Raw genomic sequence first — 19,858 nt, 5'->3', positions numbered from 1 at the left:
TGAGAAACAAGCATATGTGGCTATCCCAATATCTAACAAAATTGATTTCAAACTAAGTCAGAAGAGATGGAGAAGGACACTTTTATACTCATAACAGGAACAACTCATCAAGATGAAGTCTCAATCCTGAATATCTATGCCCCTAATATAAAAGTACCCACATATGTAAAAGAAACTTTACTAGAACTCAAATCACACATCAAACCCTACACACTGATAGTAGGAGATTTCAACACTCCTTTCTTGCCAATGGACAGGTCAGCCAGACAGAAACTTAACAGAGAAATAAGAGAACTAACAGATAAAATAAATCAAATGTACTTAACAGACATCTATAGGATGTCACCCAAACAGGAAAGAATATACCTTCTCAGCACCTCATGGAACCTTGAAAATTGATCACATACTCAGTAACAAAGCAAACATCCACAGATACAAAAAAAATTGGAGTAACCACCTGTGTTTTATCGGACCACCATGGAGTAAAGCTAGAATTTAACAACAATACTACCCCCAGATAGCCTACAAATTCATGGAAACTGAACAGTCAACTACTGAGTCACTCCTGTGTCAAGGAAGAAATAAGGAAAGAAATTAAAGTCTTCTTTGAATTCAACGAAAACAAAGACACAACATACCAAACCTATGGGACACTATGAAAGCAGTGCTAAGAGGAAAGTTCATAGCACTAAGTGGCCACATAAAGAAAGTGGAGAAAGCACACATTGGAGACTTAACAGCACACTTGAAAGCTCTAGAAAAAAGAGAAGCAGACTCACCCAGGAGGAGTAGAAGACTGGAAATAATCAAACTGAGGGCTGAAATCAACAAAATAGAAGCACAGAAAACAATTAAAAGAATCAGTGAAACAAAGAGGTGGTTCTTTGAGAAAATCAACAAGATTGGCAAACCCCTATACAAACTAATCAAAAGGTGGAGAGAGAACACCCAAATTAACAAAATCAGAAATGAAAAGGGAGACATAACAACAGACACAGTGGAAATTTAGAAAATCATTAGACCTTACTACAAAAGCCTATACTTCACAAAATTGGAAAATGTAAAAGAAATGGACAATTTTTTAGATAGATATATACCAAAATTAAATTCAGACCAGGTGACAATTTAAATAGACCTATAAGTCGCGAAGAAATAGAAGCTGTCATCAAAAACCTCCGAACCAAAAAAAAAAACCCAGGGCCAGGTGGTTTTAGTACAGAATTCTATCAGAATTTCCAAAAAGAGCTAATACCTATACTCTAAAATGTGTCACACATATAGAAACAGAAGGGTCATTGCCAAACTCTTTTTATGAAGCTACAGTTACTCTGGTACCAAAACAGTACAGTGACTCAACCAAGAAAGAGAATTACAGACCAATCTCACTCATGAACATCGATGCAAAAATTCTCAATAAAATACTGGCACACCAAATCCAAGAACACATCAAAGAAAGTCATCCATAATAACCAAGTAGGCCTCATCCCAGAGATGAAGGGCTGGTTCAACATACGAAAATCTATCAATGTAATCCATCATATAAATAAACTGAAAGAAAAATACCATGTGATCATCTCATTAGATGCTGAAAAGGCCTTTGACAAAATTCAACATTCTTTTATGATAAAGGTATTGGAGAGATTAGGGATGCAAGGATCATAACTAAATATAATAAAAGCAGTATACAGCAAGCCGACAGCTAATATCAAATTAAATGGAGAGAAACTCAAAGCGATTCTACTAAAATCAGGAACAAGACAAGGCTGTCTACTCCATATTTCTTCAACAGTGCTTAAATTCTAGCAGTAGCAATAAGACAGCATAAAAGATCAAGGGAATTCAAATTGGAAAGGAAGAAGTCAAACTTTCGTTATTTGCAGATGATATGATATTGTATATAAGTGACCCCAAAAACTCTACCAGAGGATTCTTACAGCTGATAAATACCTTCAGTGATATGGCAGGATACAAGATCAACTCAAAAAAATTAGTAACCCTCCTATACACAAAGGATAGAGAAGCTGAGAGGAAAATCAGAGAAACATCACCTTTTACAGTAGCCACAAATAGCATAAAGTATCTTGGGGTAACACTAACCAAGGAGTTGAAAGACCTATTTGACAAGAACTTTAAGTCTTTAAGAAAGAAATTGAAGAGGATACCAGAAAATGGAAAGCTCTCCCAAGCTCTTGGATTGGTAGGATCAACATAGTAAAAAATAGCAATCCTACCAAAGGCAATCTTTAGATTCAATGCAATCCCCATCAAAATCCCAACAAAATTCTTCACAGACCTTGAGAACGCTAATCAACTTTATATGGAAAAACAAAAAACCCAGGACAGCCAAAATAATCCTATACAGTAAAGGAACTTCTGGAGGCATTACCATCCCTGACATCAAACTCTGTTACAGAGATACAATAATGAAAAGAGCTTGGTATTGGCATAAAAACAGACGTTGACAATGGAATCGAATTGAAGACCCGAATATTAATCCACACACCTATGAACACCTGATATTTGACAGAAGCTAAATTATACAATGGAAGAAAGAAAGCATCTTTAGCAAATGGTGCTTGCATAACTGAATGTCAACCTGTAGAAGAATGAAAGTAGGTCCACATCTAACACCATTCACAAAACTCAAGTCCGAACCTCAATATAAATCTGACCACACTAAATTTGATAGAAGAGAAAGTGGGAAGTAGCCTGCAATGCATTGGCACAGGAGACCACTTCCTACGTATAACCCCAGTAGCACAGACAGTAAGAGCAACAATGAATAAATGGGACTTCCTGAAACTGATATGGTTCTGTAAAGCAAAGGACACAGTCATTAAGACAAAAAGGCAACCAACTGAATGGGAGAAGATCTTCACCAACCCCACATCAGACAAAAGTCTGATCTCCAAACAATATAAAGAACTCAAGAAACTAGATATTAAAATTCTAAATAACCTAATTAAAAAATGGGGCATTGAACTAAACAGAGAATTCTCAACAGAAAAATTTCAAATGGCCACCAAAAGGTGCAAATTAGGAGAGATCGATTGCAGATTCTTATTGACTTCTAAAGATGGCTAGGAGACACTTCCCATCTCTGGCACACTGTTGGGGTGAAAAGTGATGAACTGAGTAATGTTCAAAGCCTTAGGTGGTGATAAGGACTTACATAGTCCCAGGAAATTATCAGCTGAAACTGAATGAGAATTGGTTTTGGTGAAAAAGAAATTACGGATGCACATACGGCTCGTTTGGATCCAAAGCTTGATTGTATTTTGGTTATTTTCCCCTGTAAGTGTTCTCCTACTGATACCTCTGAGTACTAATGCAGAGGGAAGATCTTATCTTAGAATGGAACTTTATATCAGTAAACAGAGTAAAAATTAAAAACTTATGTGGAAAAGGTCTCTGAGTTGATTCTAAAAGGAAAATTGAGACTTTGTTGTTGTAGGATTGTGATCCCTTAAGCCAATTGCTTTTGGGGGGACTTTGAATCCTAGGGCACGGTCTTGACTGTGTACATGACAGCTTATAAGCTTAGGGAGAGGGTTTTGCCCTCTCTTGCTCCTGCAGTCTCTTGGGTGGACAGAGCTGGGCAGGTGGCTTGCTCTTTACCCCTGGACAGAAGGACTGGACAAAGGCAGCTGGTTCCGTGGTGGCTTCTAAACCGTTCTGTATCAGCCAATGTTTGCCCCTATTTTATACCTAAACATGCCCGAGAACCCTTAGCAGACTCTTGTTGCCTCTGCTACACTCCATCAGTTAGCAGGAGTAGATGTTCTCACATTCCCCAGCTGCCTATACCCAAATAATCACACAGAAACGATATTAATTAAAACTCTGCTTAGCCAATGATTCAGGCGTATTTCTAGCTAGCTCTTACATCTTAACCCATTTCTATTATTTTATATTTTACCACAGGGTTCATGGTTTACTGGGAAGGTTCCGGCGTCCTTCTCCTTCAGCAGCTACATGGCGTCTCTTTGCCTCCACTTTCTTTTTCCCTGCCTTCAGTTTAGTTTTCCTGTGTAGCTCTATTCTGCCCTGCCATCGGCCAAAGTAGCTTCTTTATTAACCAATGGTAATAAAACATATTCACAGCATACAGAGGGGAATCCCACACCAAATGGACCCAGTAGAAATCATAGGACCTTTTACTAATGATGAAATTGACAACTTATGAGCAGAAAGTGAACCTTGCAAAAAACTTGTGGTAATTTTGAGATTGACAACAAATACCCTAAAAAGCAAAAGAATTCAATTTATAAAGCGAACTACCTGAATCCTTCCTCAAATTGTAACGAGAACACCAGTATCTGGAGCTCCTTTTTTTCAGTGAGGAGTTGGCAAGGTAAGAGTTGGCTCTGGCTGGTTCCTTGATCTCTCTGATCTTTCAGCATTTACGCTGATATTTGGCTCCTGGTGTTTATTATTAAGACCAAGTAGAACTTGTGCAACAGGTATGGGTTTTATGTGATATGGGTGGTATGGTATTGTGTGGTATGGTATGTATGTGATATGGGTACTATGGTATTATGTGGTGTGGGTTTTATGTGATATAGGTGGTATGGGATTGTGTGGTATGGGATGTATGTGATATGTGTGGTATGGTATTATGTGGTATGGGATTGTGTGGTAAGATATGTAGAATTTTATATGAATGCTACTTATGCTTTAAATTCAGTACATTCCAGCAGTGCGTCCGAGAAAGAAGCTCAGACAACTGACTACCCCAGTGCTGGTGCAGGGCTGTAACAGTGGTCGGTGGGTTGTTGATTTTGTGTTTTTGAGATCGGATTCACTCAGCAGCCCAGCCTAGACGTGCGTACAAACTTCTCCACTGCTGGACTGCAGGCCTTTGGCATCACACCTGCCTTCATAGTGTTTGGTTTTTGTTTGTTTTAAGGTGCCTGTGTGCATGCATGTGTACATGATTGCAGGTGCCCATGGAGACCAGGAGGAAGGAATTGGATCCCCTGGAGTTACAGGTGCTTTTGAGCTAGCTGATAAGGTGCTGGCCATTGAACATGGGTCCTCTAAAGTAGCAAGCTCTTTTAACCCTGAACCATCTCTCCAGTGCAATTGTAGCCGATTCTCTCCCATTTTCTTTTTAGTAACTTCTTGTCTGTGAGAATGTATATGAGTTATGACCTGCAGATGCTGTGTCAGAAGTCACTCTGGATTGCTGTCCTTCCACTGTCACGTGTACATGTGTGTGCACACGGGTCTATGCACCCACACATCCTCTGAGTCAGAGGAAGGCATTATCCCGTGACCTAGTCCGTTATGCTCTATCCTGTGTAAACGGAGTCTGCGTGTTAGTTTCCTGGCCTCCCTGATCCAGAAAATCACACAGAAACTATATTAATTACAACACTGCTTGACCAGTGACTTAGGCCCATTCCTAGCTAGCTCTTATATCTTTAACCCATTTCTATTAATCTGTGTACCACCATGAGGCTGTGAGTTACTAGAAAGGTTCCCGGTGTCTTTTTCCTTCAGTGTCTACCTTGACTCCACCTACTCTTTCTCTATTTCTTCCAGCCTGACTCTGTTCTGCCCTGCCATAGTCCAGAGCAGCTTCTTTATTAACCAAAGGTAATAAAACATAATATACAGAAAGGAATCCCACATCAGTCTTGCTTTCTTGAAACTTGGATTCTCACTGAACAGGAAGCTTGCTGTTTAGACAGACTGACTGGCCAGTGAGCTCCTGTCCCTGTCCTCCACTACTGGGGTTAAGGCTTGGGTAGCTATGCTTGGCTTTTACATGGTGTTAGAAGTTTGAACTTGAGTTCCCATGCTTGCAAATGCAGTTAGCTACTGAGCTGGCCCCTGACCCTGGCCCTTTCTTCTTAACTCCTATATTTAAAGTTTATTGGTGGGATAGTAAACATTTTTGAAAAGACATTGAAGTTAAGCAAAAATCTTTAAAAAGAAAATTATGATTCAGAGGTCCTGTTAAGGTACATAAATTAGGAAATCTTACTTCAGAATTGTTTGGAAGGGTGCAGGCATGTGTGGGTGGAGCCTGTCATGTGTGTCTGCTTCCGTCTAGGGCACTCACATCAGGTAGACCGTTGTCCAGGGTCTGTCCTCTTCTCTCCCTCCTCCTCCTGCTCTTCAAGGTGTTGAACAGACAAACAGAGACAAGGGTGCCCAGGACACTGGAATGGACAGGAGCAGAGCTGCAGCCGTGCTCTTGGAAGCCCTGGCTGCTCCGGGGCAGCTGTGTTCATCTTCTTTCTGGACCGACAGGGCGGACAGCGTGGCCTTGACTGTTGTGAAGGAGAGAGGGGAAGCTAAAACTGTGAAGTCCACTCTGTTCATCTTCAGAGGAGAGAGGAAAGCTAAAATTGTAAGGTCAAATCTCTGCTTGCCTTCAGCTCCAGACACTGTGTGCTACTTCAACCTGACTTTTCCTGCCACTCTGGCTACGCAGGCAGGAGGATGCCCACCTGTGAACCAGGATCTGTGCACAGCACACTGCTGCTGGTGGATTGAGTGAAGGCTGGCTTAGGTCAGGCTATTGTGAACCTAGACCATGGTAATAATGGCGTTGACCTTATAACTCTTAAAATAGCCTTTGTCGTGGGGTTAAGAAAAATACTGCGCTACTGCCAATGACATGATGTACTATCTAGGATTTCCATCAGAATGAGAGTGAGTTGAAGGTCCCAGTTGTATCTGTAACTTGGGAGACAGAGCCAGGTGGATTGCCATGAGTTTGAGGCCATTCTGTGATTGTCCTGTGATTATTAACTACATTTTCCTTCTGTTGTTTGTTTATTGTGTGCCAAATGCTGTCCTTTTCTTTCATATTTTAAAAAGGCTTTATTTTATCTTTAATTGTGTCTGTGTATGTCTGTGCGTGAGTGTGTGTTATGCATATGGGTGTGTCTGTGTGGGTTTGTCTGTGGGTATGTCTGTGTGTTTGGGTGTGTCTCATGGGTGTGTATATATGGGTGTGTATGGGTGTATCTGTATATGGGTGTGTCTGTGTGTGGGTGTGTGTGGATGTGCACATAAATGCAGTGTCCTCAGATCTCAGAAATGGGTGTCATTCTCGGGAGTTGCGTTTCAGACTCTTGTGAGCTCCTGTGTTTCGGTGCTGAGAACCAGACTCAGGCCCTCTAGAAGAGCTTTGTGTGTCTTTAACCACCGAGCCACCGCTTCAGTCCATTGTTCTGCTATCTGACTGTGAGCCCAGCTGGCCTTGGCCTTCTCCTAACAGCTTCATGACCCAGCAGGCAGGAAAGCTGTTCTCCTCTCAGGACTTTAGTTCCCCAGCACTGTGAGATTACAGGAGATTTCACTGTGCTTGTTAGGAGCCTGGTCCTGACTTGCAGCATCCTATAAGCAGCCCAGAACTAAAGCCAGTTGTTCATGTAGCTCCCCAAATTCTGGTCTGGCTTGCAAGCCCTGGTTCATACCTCAGCGTCAGGGTCCCTTTGAATAAAGCGAACTCCACTCTTAATGTGCAGAATTGGAAGTGTTCTGAGGAAGGAAGTGGCCGCTGAGTTTATAGAAGGCCCCTTCCATGTTCTTGCAGTCAGGAATTCACATCCGTGGAGTCTGTTATCCGCAGCCAGGAGTTCATACCCGTGTAGCCCTCGTGGGGTCTGTAATCCGCAGCTAGGAGTTGACACCCGTGTAGTCCTTGTGGAGTCTGTAATCCACAGTCAGGAGTTGACACCCGTGTAGTCCTCGTGGAGTCTGTAATCCACAGTCAGGAGTTGACACCCGTGTAGTCCTTGTTTAGTCTGTAATCCACAGTCAATAGTTGACAGCCGTGTAGTCCTTGGAATCTGATCTGCAATGTAGCTGCTGGGCTGGCTGCACAACTGGTTTTCTTCAGTTGCACCTGCTGTGACCTGCTGCTCTTGTTTTAAAGTAGCAGTTGGAGCTAGGTCGGACCTCACACACTCATATCCCAGCATCTGGACACCTGAGACAAGTTTGCAAGTTCAAGGCCAGAGAGAAAGGAAGGAAGAGACAATGAAATTTGCTTTTTTGAAAAAAAGTAGCTTTTGTAAGATTTTGTATTTTGCTTCTTAAATAGAGAATATTTCAAAGAGACGAGCTTCCTAAAAAATAGGACAAGGCCTGGAGGGGGTGAAGCAGTTTCTGTTATTTTTATGGAATGGTTTCACCATGTAGCCCTGGCTGGCCTGTTTCACCTCCTGAGTGTGGGAACATAGCACATAAGCACACCTGGCCTGCTGTAGCTTCTTGGTGCTTCCAGTTGACTGTGTCTGTACTGCCCTGTGCCTTAGGTGACAGGGCAACACCACACCAGTGCCATACAAGACCAGAACATAGAACAACAGCAGAGCAGTTCTGGGCGATGTGAAGCTTTCGTGTGTATGCGTCCAGATGTGTCCCCACGTCCTGATGATTTCCTCTATCATGGCACAGCTGTGTGTGCATCCAGATGTGTCCCCACGTCCTGATGATTTCCTCTATCACGGCACAGCTGTGTGTGCATCCAGATGTGTCCCCACATCCTGATTTAACTGTCATGGGCTTTATCTTCCCCATCAGTCCCACATCAGAAAGATAATGCACTGGTAAGGTGAGATAGAAGTGGCCTGGCATCAGACATCCGCAGTCCCAACTCTGGGAGGCAGCAGCAGGAAATCAGAAGTTCAAGGCCACCTGTGGTGTGTGGGGAGTTTGAGCCTGGTGTAAAGTGTTGATGGGCTGTGGTTCAGGAACTTCTGGTAACTTAGGGATGGCCGCCTGCCAGAGAGCTTCCTGTCTGACAAGTGGCGTCTGTGGGCAGAGCGGTGCATATGTGAAACTGGGAACAACAAGCAGGGGAGCTTTATCATTTGATAGCATTTCCTGGAGTTCTCAACTTTTTTCTTTCTTTCTTTCTTTTTCAGAAAACTGAAGAATGGGAAAAAACTAAGACGGAGGAAGACATGGAAGAGTACGTGTGGGAAAATAGCTCCTCAGAGAACAACGCCGTGCGAACCCTGATGCAGATCAGAGCTGCGGAGAGCGCCGCGGCGCCGAGCAGGGACCAGCTGCTGGGGACCAGAGAGGTTGAGGACTACCGGAAGTCCGTTATTCGGCTGAAGAACGAGGGCGAGAATGAGGCAAACCTCACTCAGTACAAAGAGTCCGTGAAGAGACTGTTAAATCTGGCATGAAGTCTGCACTAAAGTCGCTGTATCAATCTTATGATGTATTTAGTCGCTGGTTTGATATAAACGGGGAAATATTTAAGACTGTTGTGTGTGTCAGACTTCTGTGCACTGCAGTGCGGTTGGGGCTTTCCGGCTTCCAGGAGGGGCACAGGTGAGGGGACGTCCGTAGTGCCGACCGCTGGTGCGGTGCTGAGGGAAGTAGGGGTGTCCTGGCTGTGATTTTCTGTGCAGCTGTCACACGGGAAGAGTGGTGTGGCCTGACCGCAGAGATGGGATTTGAGGCTCTCAGAACTTCCTGGACTCTGCCCTTCCCCTGGGCCGTGTTAACTGCATCCTTTCCCCGAAGGGTAAGGCTGACACTGAGCTCTGAGGACTGTTTAGCCTGGGGGTGGTTTTGTAAACACCAGAACTTGCTTTTGGGTCAGAAGTGAGGGCAGTCTTGGAGCTCTTGCTTTAACTGAGGAGTCAGGATTGTGGAATGCTGAAACCTTACCTGTCTCTGGTCTGCACCGCCTCTCCAGGGAGCAGGGTTGGGTGTATTTGTTTCCTTTTAAAGGTAAATAGGGTTGGTTTTTTTTTTTTTTCAAATTTTAGTCATTTCTGAGATTCTTCAAGAAATGATTCATGTTGCAAGAAGCCCCAGGAGGAACATCCTTTGTACCTCTACTGTGTTGGAAAATCCCTAAGCAGTTCATACGAATTCAAAGTCAGTTTGAAGCTGGGCGTGCTCACACAGGCCTTAGTCTCAGCACTTGGTAACCAGGAGTCCAAGGTCATTCTCTGCAACACATCAAGACCCTCTCAAAACAGCAAAAATGGGGCCAGGCCGGGGTGATGCACAACTTTAATCCCAGCACTCAGGAGGCAGAGGCAGTGGGGCGGGGGGTGGGGTGGTCTCTGAGTTCAAGGCCAGCCTGGTCTAGAGTGAGTTCCAGGACAGCCAGGGCTTCAGAGAGAAACCCTGTCTCAGAAAACTTACAAAGCAAAAAGTGTGAATGACTTTAAAAGAGAGAATTCTGGTGATCTCTAGACACAGTTTCCTGAATTACTTCTTTAAATACAATTTTCGGGGGCGAGAATCCCAGCAGTGCTACCACACATATACTTGAACAAAGCTTATGATAATTTAAATCTGGATCTTCTTCCCGCAAATTACGTAGAACTTTATAATACATTAGCAAGGAAATCGATGGGCTTTAGAAGCCTGATGTTTTGAGACATTAACGAGTCAAGATAAGTTTAAGTCATATTTTTCTTTTTGCTTGATACTCCACTGGTAGAGATTTTTTTATATACATTTGTGAATGTGTGTGTGCACATGCCTGTGTGTGTGAGTGTGCATGCATGTGTGTGTAGCAGGGGCTTGCTAATGTCTGGGTGGAGGTCAGGCAAACATTTAGACCCACTGAACCATCTCTCTGGCCCTTTCTTTATATATATTAAATATGTATTTATTAATAATATTAATACACATTAAATATATGAATATTTAATATATATAAAAAGAAATTGCTTCCTATCCAGTGTCAGCACTCGGGAAAGAGAAAGACATCTTTTAAGCCACTGAACAGTTTGTTTTTATGGCTGAGGTAACATTGTTCTTTTAGACACTTTAATTTTTCTTTCATTAAGTTTAATTTTTAATCATATGGTGGATGTTCTATTACATTTATTATTGTGTGTGCATACATTTATTCATTGTATGTGTACATTTATTATTGTGGTGTGTACATGCCACAGTACTCTTGTGGAGTTCTCATATGGTAGCTATTTTGTTACATTCATTATTTGTGTGTGTGTGTGTGTGTGTGTGCGCGCGCGCGTACGTGTGGCATGCATGCTACAGTACTCTTGTGGAGTTTGCTCTCCTTTCCCCTGTGGGTCCCAGGGTTGAAGCCCTGATCAGTTGACCCTGGAAAGCAGAAAGCTTTTGCTTGCAGCGAAGTTGATGCCCGAGCTCATCTTTCCCGACCGCATCCAGTTTTGTCACCATGTTGTAGTTACTGAGCACTGACTTCTGAGCCAGGGCATCTGTGTGCCCTCTTTTTCCCTCCCTTTCCCCTCTCCCATCCCATCTCTTAAAGACAGGGTCTCATTTACGCCCAGCTGGCCTTAAAGTCACTTCTGATCCTGCCTCATCTTCAGAGTGCTGGGATCATATGTGCCATCTCATCCAACTTTTGATCCCCTCCCCTCCTCTCCCCTCCCCTCCCCTCCCTTCCCCTCCCCTCCCTTCCCCTTTCCTCCCTTCCCCACCCCTCTCCTCCCCTCCCCTCCCCTCCCCTCCTCTCTGTCAATTCAGGAAGTGGAAATCACCAGGAAAGTAGACAATTTTACCAAGCCTTGGCCACTTGGTGGGTGGGACTCAGTTTTCTGGGACAGCTTTATTTTTTAATGAAAATGCTGTTTTCTGACAGCACCTGGCTCCGGCCTTGAGGAACTTCCGTGTGTTATCCTGACCTCTGCTGCCCCAGGCGATGCCAGCCCTGCTGCTCTCGGCAGTACCTCGATGCCCCCATGACCACACAGCAGCAGAGGCAGGCGATGGCAGCACCCAGGGTCACAGAAGCCAGCCAGGCCCCTGCAGTCTCTGGAGCTCCACCCTGGGGTGCTTCGTCCTCAGCCGTGAGATTGCCACTGTGGGACCCCTTGGTTTGGTTCAGTGATTGCTTGCTGACGTTGAGTCGGGATTGACTGGGCGCCTGGGAGGCTTTTGTGTCTGTGGGTCCCAAGAAAGGAGAAAGGGTCAGGTTGTCTGGACTGTGGGTGAAGTCTGTGCTCGGTGACGCCTTGCTGACCTCGGTAGCGGTGGACGTGTTCGCAGAAATGAGTCTTATCCCCAGATCTGTGGTCAGCTTTCTGGAATAGCTGATCCCTGTGTGTGCACTTTGATCTTGATGTGTGGCTGACACAGTGACCTCCGTGGGCGGCAGCACGCCCGTTGCTCCATCCGTGCGAAGCCCTGCATCAACTACGTCCAGAGTTTTTAGAACCCGCAGTCTCTCCCACCATTCAGACAAGGAGCGGGAGTCCAGGTGTGTGGGGGATGGGTGCTCAAAAACCAGCAAGTCTGGGTCTATGCCTGAAAGATAAATGAGATCACTTAATTTTTTTTAAAAGGCTACTTTTTATTTACTTGAAAATTGCAGAAATTTTCAGTTAACACAGTATGTTACGTTTAGTTTCAGTGAGGCGGCCTTGGGCAGAGTCTGGAAGCCCTGAGTCTTTACCTCACTGGGTCCCTGAAGGGAGTCAAATTCCAGTTCTAGCTCCACACACCGCTGAGGTTCAGAGCAGGCTGAGGGACACACTCTGCTGTGGACAAATATGGCTTTGCCGAGAAGGCTTTGTGTACAAAGAAGGCTTTGTGCCAGGGTCCTCTTGCTGCCAGCAGCCATGGGGAATACCATATGCCAGTTTCAGCTGGCAGAACAGAGCCGGGGAGGGGGCCCTTTGAAACTGGGAACAAAGCCAGCAGCTACACCCTCGTTGTTTGGGTTTTGTATCTCCTCACTTTTCTCTGTTAGGAATGCCCAAACACCTGTCTTCAGGGGGAAAGGAAAATAAAAGTCTGCAGCTTTTCCAGCACCCCTGCCCGGGAGTACTGTGGTCCGGGTCCCTCACTCCCCTCCCTCTCCAACTCTGGCCTCTGAAGTTTCACCCCCATCGTTTTATAAAACATATGGCGGTGACTTCTGACTTCCTGGTCACTTGTCCTTAGCACTGCGGGACTCACCCAGACTGCCTGCCTCCCTTTATCTTGGCCGGTTTGTAGGTGCCACAGTCCCCATCTTCTTGGCTAGTTTCTGATGCCAATATCCTGGGAAGAGGGAACCTCTCAGCAGTGTCTAATTCCATTTAGGAACTAGCCTCTGTCAGATTGGCATGTGGGTGTGTCTGTGGGATGTTTGATTGGCAGTTGATGTAAAAGGGTCAGCTACTGTGGAGCCAGGCTCTATAAAAAGCTAGCTGAGCTCAAGCCTGGGAACAAGCAAGAGAGGAGGCTGCTAAGTGCTCCTGCCTCCAGTCCCCCCGCCCCGCTTCCCTTGGTGATGGGTTGTGAGCTGGGAGTCATAGGGTTGTAAAATGGTGGTGGTGGTGGCACACACCTTTCATCCCAGCACTTGGGAGGCAGAGGCAGGCCTACACACACTGAGTGTTGTAAGATGAAACGGCCCTCCTCCCCCCAACACATACAATACTTAGCTGCTTTCCTGTTGATGCGAGAACACAACAAAGTGACTTCCAGAAGGAGTTTATCTTAGTTTGTGGTTCCGGAAGTAAGTGTGCACCATGGGGGCTGGAGCAATGACTCGCTGGTTACCAGCACTGGCTGTTCTTTTAGAGGACCCAAGTTCCATTCCCAGCACCCAAGTGGCAGCTCACAACTGTCTATAACTCCAGTTCCAGGAGATCCAACATCATCACACAGACATGCATGCAGGCAAAACACCAATGCATATAAGGATAAAAAAAAAATTAAAAAAGAGTGCATCATGGCCATCAGGCATGGGTGGTCAGAGGAAACAGAGCTCACATCTGCAGATGCAAGCGTGGAGCAGAGAGCACTGGAAGTAAGGCCAGGCCATCTGATCTCATAGCCTGCACCCAGCCACATGCTTCCAGCATGGCTGTACCATTTGCACCTCCCAGGAGCACCATCAACTGGGAACTTAGCATTCAAATACCCAAGCCTGTGCAGGACCCGTCACTCAAATACTCTACAAACCTTTGATGTGTTTATCACTGCAACAGAAGCAAGCTCGGACACCATCCTTCATCTTCAGTGACGTGTTCCCTTCACTGTCGTCACCCCAGAGATTCTACACCTGTCCCCACTGTGCCAATGACACTGAACACATGTTGCCATGTCTTCCTCTTTCATGCACGGAACTTGTTTATCCAGTGTCCTGTCAGACACTTCACCTGGGACACCTGGCATCATCTCTGAGCATGCTCAGAACCCAAACCCTGATTTCGGCTCCTTGCTTCCCCACCCCCACCACTCATCCTGGGCTATGCTCAGCAGGGGTTGACTCTTCCTCCTCACGTTTCCTTCATTTAAAAGATAACTAAGGATGTGTCTCAGCGGGGAGCCCCAGGTTCAAGCCCCAGCACTACACACACACACACACACACACTGCAAATGGATCCTTCTTTCCAGTGTTCAGGTAACTTCCTTCATGACAGTTACCATTACCTGTCAGTTCAGGTGCTTCCCTGACTAGGTGTCTTACCTGTACCCTGAATATTATCCACCTAGACCAAGGCAATCATCCATATCTCAATTGTGGTGTTTTCTCAATCTGATTTTGTCGATTCCTTATTTGTTGAGGCAGGGCCTATGTAGCCCAGGCGGGCCTTAAACTTGGGATGCTTCTGTCTTGGTCTGTAGCCAGAGTGCTGGGACCCCAGCACACCACCATGCCACGCTCCCTCTGTCTGGGGTAAAGTCAACCTGAAGACACCACTCTGTCCTCTTGGAGCCATATTTCCACTGTGGCTCCTGGCGTCCCCACCCCTGTGGCCAGTCCAGGTTTTCCCACTGTCCTGATGTTGGCTCAGGGTTCCTTGCCTACCTCTGCCTTGCTCTTTTGCATTTTACAGTTCCTCTTAATGACCTTTGAGCTGAGGCAGCACCGTGCATGCATGCTAGTACCTGCGTGTGTGTCTCTGTGAGCTTGTGTGTGTGTGTGTGTGTACACTGATGTGTGCAGGAGCACATGCAGAGATGAGAGGGGTTGCTGGAACACTGCAGTCTGGGGACTTAAGCCTGGTGCTGCCAGCCAGTGTCGAGGCTGCGAGCCCGTCTAGGCAGCGTCCTTACCTGCTGTTATGTTGTACAGAATGGCACTGGTTCCCGGCTCCAGGATGCAACTCTCCAAAGTTGGGCAGTGGACGTGGAGGCAGTTGACATTGTCATGGATGGGATCATGGAAGAAGACAGCCACGTTACAGGAAACTGAAAAGGACAAGGGCATCTGCATAGGGTCCTGGCGCCATCAGTAGGTGTGTGTGTGAGAGAGAGCCTTGCTTTGTAGCCCAGGTTGGCCACCAACCTGTCATGGGCCTGCCTTAGCCAGCTAGTGCTGGGATCACAAGGACATACCCAGACATACACACCACACCTGGCTTTGCTGCTAGACAGATGGGCTCTGAGGAACTTCTGTTTCTTTCTGGAACACTGAATTAGCCCAATCTTGTGCTGTGCTTAAAACTATTGTAACTGGGCCGGGCAGTGGCGACACACATCTTTAATCCTAGCACTCAGGAGGCAGAGGCAGGTGGATCTCTGTGAATTTGAGGCCAGCCTGGTCTACAAAGAGAGTTCCAGGACAGCCAGGGCTATTATACAGAGAAACCCTATCTTGAAAAACAAGCAAAAGTGAAACTATATAATAACCTATTTGAAAAGAGTCTTTACTTTAAAGCTCTCTCTGATACATTCCCTTCCACAGAGGATCTCTGAAATGTTTTTGTTTGTTTGTTTGTTTGGTTGGTTTGTCAGGACAGGGTTTTTCAAAGAGATCTACCTCCCAAGTGATGGGAGCACACTGCCCAACTTTGTGTTTGGTTTTTTGAGATAGGATCTCATTAAGTAACTCTGACTGCCCTGAAACTTGTTATGTAAACCAGTCTGAATCCAGGTCTTACGGTCTCCTGCCTGAATTGAGTGCTGGGACTGTAAATGTGGGCCACCATAGCTAGCCTTAGATTGACTGGCTGATTGATTATTTATTTATTATTTATTTATAGATAGGTACTCACTGTGTAACACTGGCTGGTCCTAACTCAGAGATCTGCCTGCCTCTACTTACTGGAATTAAAGACACACACCACCATATCCCCAAAGAACCATTATATTTTAGTCTTACTATTTTTTTGTGCATGAGAACATCAGTTGTCTACACAAAGTGTTGGAAAGCACCCATCTGGTTTCCAGGCATAACGTGCTCTCTGAATGCTAAGGTCCTGAGGCCAGGAGAGGAAGCAAGAAGATAAAAAGAAAGCTGTAACCTCTGACAAGGGAAGGACGGAGTGGTGGAGATGGAGCTCATTAGAGAGCGAGAGGATCATGTGACACCGGAGGGTGTGGACCTGGCTGTAAACCTTGACCCCCAGAGCCTAACTGGTGTTCTAAAGAGAGGGATGCTGGCCTCTGGGATTATCAGGGCCTATCTGCATATCACATACTCATGTCAGCCCCCTTTTCCAGACTTGCTCCTTAAAACACTGTGTGGTCTCTGGAAACCCAGAGTCAGGTGCTAGTGCACAGCTTGGAATGCAGCCTCCCCAACCTGCACTGCGGAGCAGTCAGGACCATGGGATGTGTCTGCTGGCTCAGAGGCATCACACTCTTAATAAAGGGAGATAACAGAGACACTGAAGCAAGCCAGGGCTTGGGCTGAGATAGGGAGAGCGCTGTGGTAAAGCCCTGATCTGCCTCTCAGGAGGGCCAGCCACAGGGAACCACAGCTCAGCTCTCACTTCTGAGACAGCCTTGGGTTCTGCATTCCTTATTTTTTCCAGAGGAGAAATAATCTGACACAGTTGACAACTAATGTTTTGTTAATATACTGGGTGGCAAAAACAGTCCCTGAGGATGGTTCTAGGATGTTCTAAAAGAAAGAAACTGAAAAAGTTCTTATTTAATATTTAGATTTGTGATGAAGTCATTGATGTGGTAGAGAACAATAGTGTTTTCTTTGAGGTAAGAGCTTACTATATAGCCTATATATAACCACAATTTCACAATCCCCCTGCCTCAGCCTCCCAAGGGTTGGAATTGCAGGCATCACCCACCACATCAGGCTTATAGAAAGCTATTTTTATCAGAAATAATTCTTTTTATGAGAAATTTGTTTTGACTTTTTAATCACATGCATTTGTGTGTTTGTGAGAGGGGAGGCATGTGACATAGGTGACATAGGTGTAACTACCATTTCTGGTAGTTACACCTGACCTCCTGGTCGCCATCTTAACACTCTCTCTCTGTCCCCCGTCTCTTGGTGTGTACACACGTGTCTCTCTCTCTCCCTATGTTTTTCTCCATGTCTCTCTGTCTCCCTCTTCTCTAAGTAATAAATGTTTAGCTTTATGTATAGCCTTATGTCCATTTACTCTGCCGTCCACCGCATCCAGCCGCCTGACTCTGCCGCTTGCCCGGGGAACTTGCACTGCTCTGGCGGCAGCCTCTGCCTGGCTCGCAGGCTGCTCGGGGCATCCCAACCTATTATCTTTTTAAAGAACAATACAGAGATGTCTCTCCAGCCCTTTCCCGTGGTTTCTGCAGAACCAGGACCATGGTGCCCACCTACAGTCTCAGCTTTCTGCAGGCGGAGGTGGGAGGATCAGGACTGTGAGTTTAGGGAAGCTTGGGCTCTTCAAGAAAGGGAGAGGAGGGGAGGGGGGAGAAGAAAGAAACCTTAGATTCCATGTGTATCCGGTCTCCAGCTGTGGACAGGGGTGACAACCTGGGCCCTGCCTTCCTGCCCTGACTCACAGGCTGCTGAGGTGTGTCGTGCTTACAGGTCTGGATTGTGTGTGTGTGTGTGTGTGTGTGTGTGTGCATGTGTGAGCATGCATGTATGTGAGTGCATGTGTAAGTGTGCATGTGTGTGAGTGTGCATGTGTGTGTGCATGTGTGTGAGTGTCCATGAGTCAAATGACAACCTTGGGTGTTGGTCCCCTCTTCCACCTTTGCTCCTGTGTCTTTCCAGGTAGCTTTAAAACTAGGGAAAACTGAAAAAGAAATGAGAGTGTCTTCGTGTCTTCAGGTGGCTGTGACCTTGAAGGCTTTGATATGAGTATATGGCTGATATTTACATCTAAATGCCACTTATTATAAAGAAGAATCTATTAGGGAAATTTGAAGATAGAATGACCCACATTCTATCTTCCTGTCCAGTACACCCCATATTTCATATGGAACCAAGAGACAGATCTTATAAAACAGGCATGACACTGAAACCCTCAAAGTTATAGTTAGAAGAAATTATTAAGCTAGATGTGGCAGTGTGTGTCTATAATTCCAGCACTTGGGATTTGGAGGCAGAGGACCAAGAGTTCAAGGTCAGCCTCCACCGACAGTGAGTTTAAAGTGGGCTACATGAAAGCTCGTCTCAAACACAAACAAACAAACAAACAAGGAGAAACACTTCATGACTTACAACTGTAAGAGACCGACCCAGGATCAAGCCAGTCGACATCCAGCACGGAGCTGGAAGGAGTTCATGAGCCCCTACCCCTAACTGAGGAGTGATTGACAGTTGATGTCTTGTGGGTGGGAGGGTCTGCATTCTTTAAGGGAGTGGCCCATGGTGGCAGCATAAATTGGACTCTAGATTATTTTTTAATAAAAGAAAATGTGAAGTTGGGTGGTGGTGGTGGGAGATTTGGGGAAATTGAGGGAGGAGTGGGGATGAGATTATGATCAAAACATTGAAATTCTCAAAAGATAGTCTTAAAAGAAACTAACAAATAATACCAGTTTTAAAAGTAAATTAATGCGGGGGCTGGAGAGATGGCTCAGCGGTTAAGAGCATTGCCTGCTCTTCCAAAGGTCCTGAGTTCAATTCCCAGCAACCACATGGTGGCTCATAACCATCTGTAATGAAGCCTGGTGTCCTCTTCTGGCCTGCAGACAGAATACTGTATACATAATAAACAAATAAATAAATATTTTAAAAAAGTAAATTAATGCATATCCCTTTTGCTCATTTGCTTGTTGTTTTGGTTTTGAGACACAGTCTCAGATAGTCCAGACTGGTCTCAGCAGTGTTGCTGAGGTTCACCTGGAACTCTTGAGCTCCTAAATGCTGGGATTGTAGATGTAGGCCACAGCACCCAGCCTGGTGGAAATGCTGATTTATGAAAATAATCAGGTTAGTTACCCCTGGAAGAAATATATATCTGTTTAGCACTGTATCGAAGACAGCAGGATGCCCTGGGTTCTACAGAGTCACAAAGATCTCATTCAAAACCACCTGCTAGAATGCTTCCCTCATTCTGGGGTCCTCCTGGGTCCTCCCCTTCTGCCAGGGCCCTGGGCTCTGATTCCTGGACCTCCCCCTCTACCTGGGCCTAGTGCTTCCACTTCAGGATCCTCCCTGGTCCTCCCTCTGCCTGCCCCTAGTGCTCTGACATCGCCCCGGTGGGTGGGCTCAGTCAGCCCTGAGCTCACCATCCTTCCTGAGGCAGCAGCTCCGGCTGCACTTCTGACCGGTGTTCTCCGAGTAGTACTTGAGGAACTGGGCCCCCAGCCTCTGAGACTCCTCTAGGTTCAGGAGCAGCCCTGGGAAGCGGCGGATCCAGCAGTCTCTGTAGAATACCGAGGGCGAGCAGAGCCCATGTACGCTGCAAGCCAGCCCCAGCAGCAGCAGCCCCGCCGCCTGCATCTCTGGGCGCTAAACGGAGGCAGCTGGAGCTGACCATGGGCTGCGTCCAGTGCTTCCTTCTGCAGAGACGGCTCTGCACCGTCTTTGTTCCTCCGCAGCTGGGCCCCTGGAGAGCGCCCGTCCTGCGGCATCGTCTCTGAACCCTCTCCAGCAGGTTTTGACCCTTCCTCTCCTGAAGACGGGGATGCTACCCTTGGCTTTTCTTCTTTCTCTGGGAGTGAAGCGTCATAGACGCCTTTTCCTTCATAGATATGGAGGCCAGGAGAAACCCTAGCCCAGAGTCCTGCTGAGAAAAACAATCAC

At 45.9% G+C, this 19,858-nt stretch overlaps 2 protein-coding genes across 6 annotated transcripts in view; one reads left to right on the top strand and one right to left on the bottom strand.

Annotated features, from left to right (window-relative positions):
• Positions 1–9,237, top strand: part of Mrps35 (mitochondrial ribosomal protein S35) — a 38,198-nt gene extending 28,961 nt beyond the window's left edge. For all 3 annotated transcript variants that reach the window (XM_048432703.3, XM_048432704.3, XM_085687394.2), the window contains exon 8: positions 8,892–9,237. In XM_048432703.3, the coding sequence (XP_048288660.3) occupies positions 8,892–9,161 (270 nt within the window). In that variant the 3' untranslated portion in view covers positions 9,162–9,237. The remainder of the gene's footprint in view (positions 1–8,891) is intronic.
• Positions 9,238–11,523: 2,286 nt separating this feature from the next.
• On the bottom strand, positions 11,524–19,555 carry Mansc4 (MANSC domain containing 4). Of its 3 annotated transcripts, XM_048432860.3 has the most exons (3): positions 19,342–19,555; positions 14,986–15,120; positions 11,524–12,240 (listed from the first exon to the last, which is right to left on the bottom strand). In XM_048432860.3, exons 1-3 carry the CDS (start codon positions 19,553–19,555, stop codon positions 11,609–11,611), a joined length of 981 nt encoding a protein of 326 aa, XP_048288817.1. In that variant the 3' UTR covers positions 11,524–11,608. The 3 variants fall into 3 exon arrangements, 1 of the variants encoding a protein (XP_048288817.1); XR_015001078.1 differs by lacking the exons at positions 14,986–15,120; positions 19,342–19,555 and adding an exon at positions 12,895–13,105 and having other exon boundaries at positions 12,103–12,240; XR_007231687.3 differs by lacking the exons at positions 14,986–15,120; positions 19,342–19,555 and adding an exon at positions 12,389–12,473 and having other exon boundaries at positions 12,103–12,240.
• Positions 19,556–19,858: the final 303 nt, after the last annotated feature.

Source organism: Myodes glareolus, chromosome 3 (genome assembly GCF_982192425.1).
Source record: "Myodes glareolus chromosome 3, mMyoGla1.1, whole genome shotgun sequence".
NCBI classification, from domain to species: domain Eukaryota; kingdom Metazoa; phylum Chordata; class Mammalia; order Rodentia; family Cricetidae; genus Myodes; species Myodes glareolus.
This window is presented reverse-complemented; position numbering and strand designations above follow the sequence as displayed.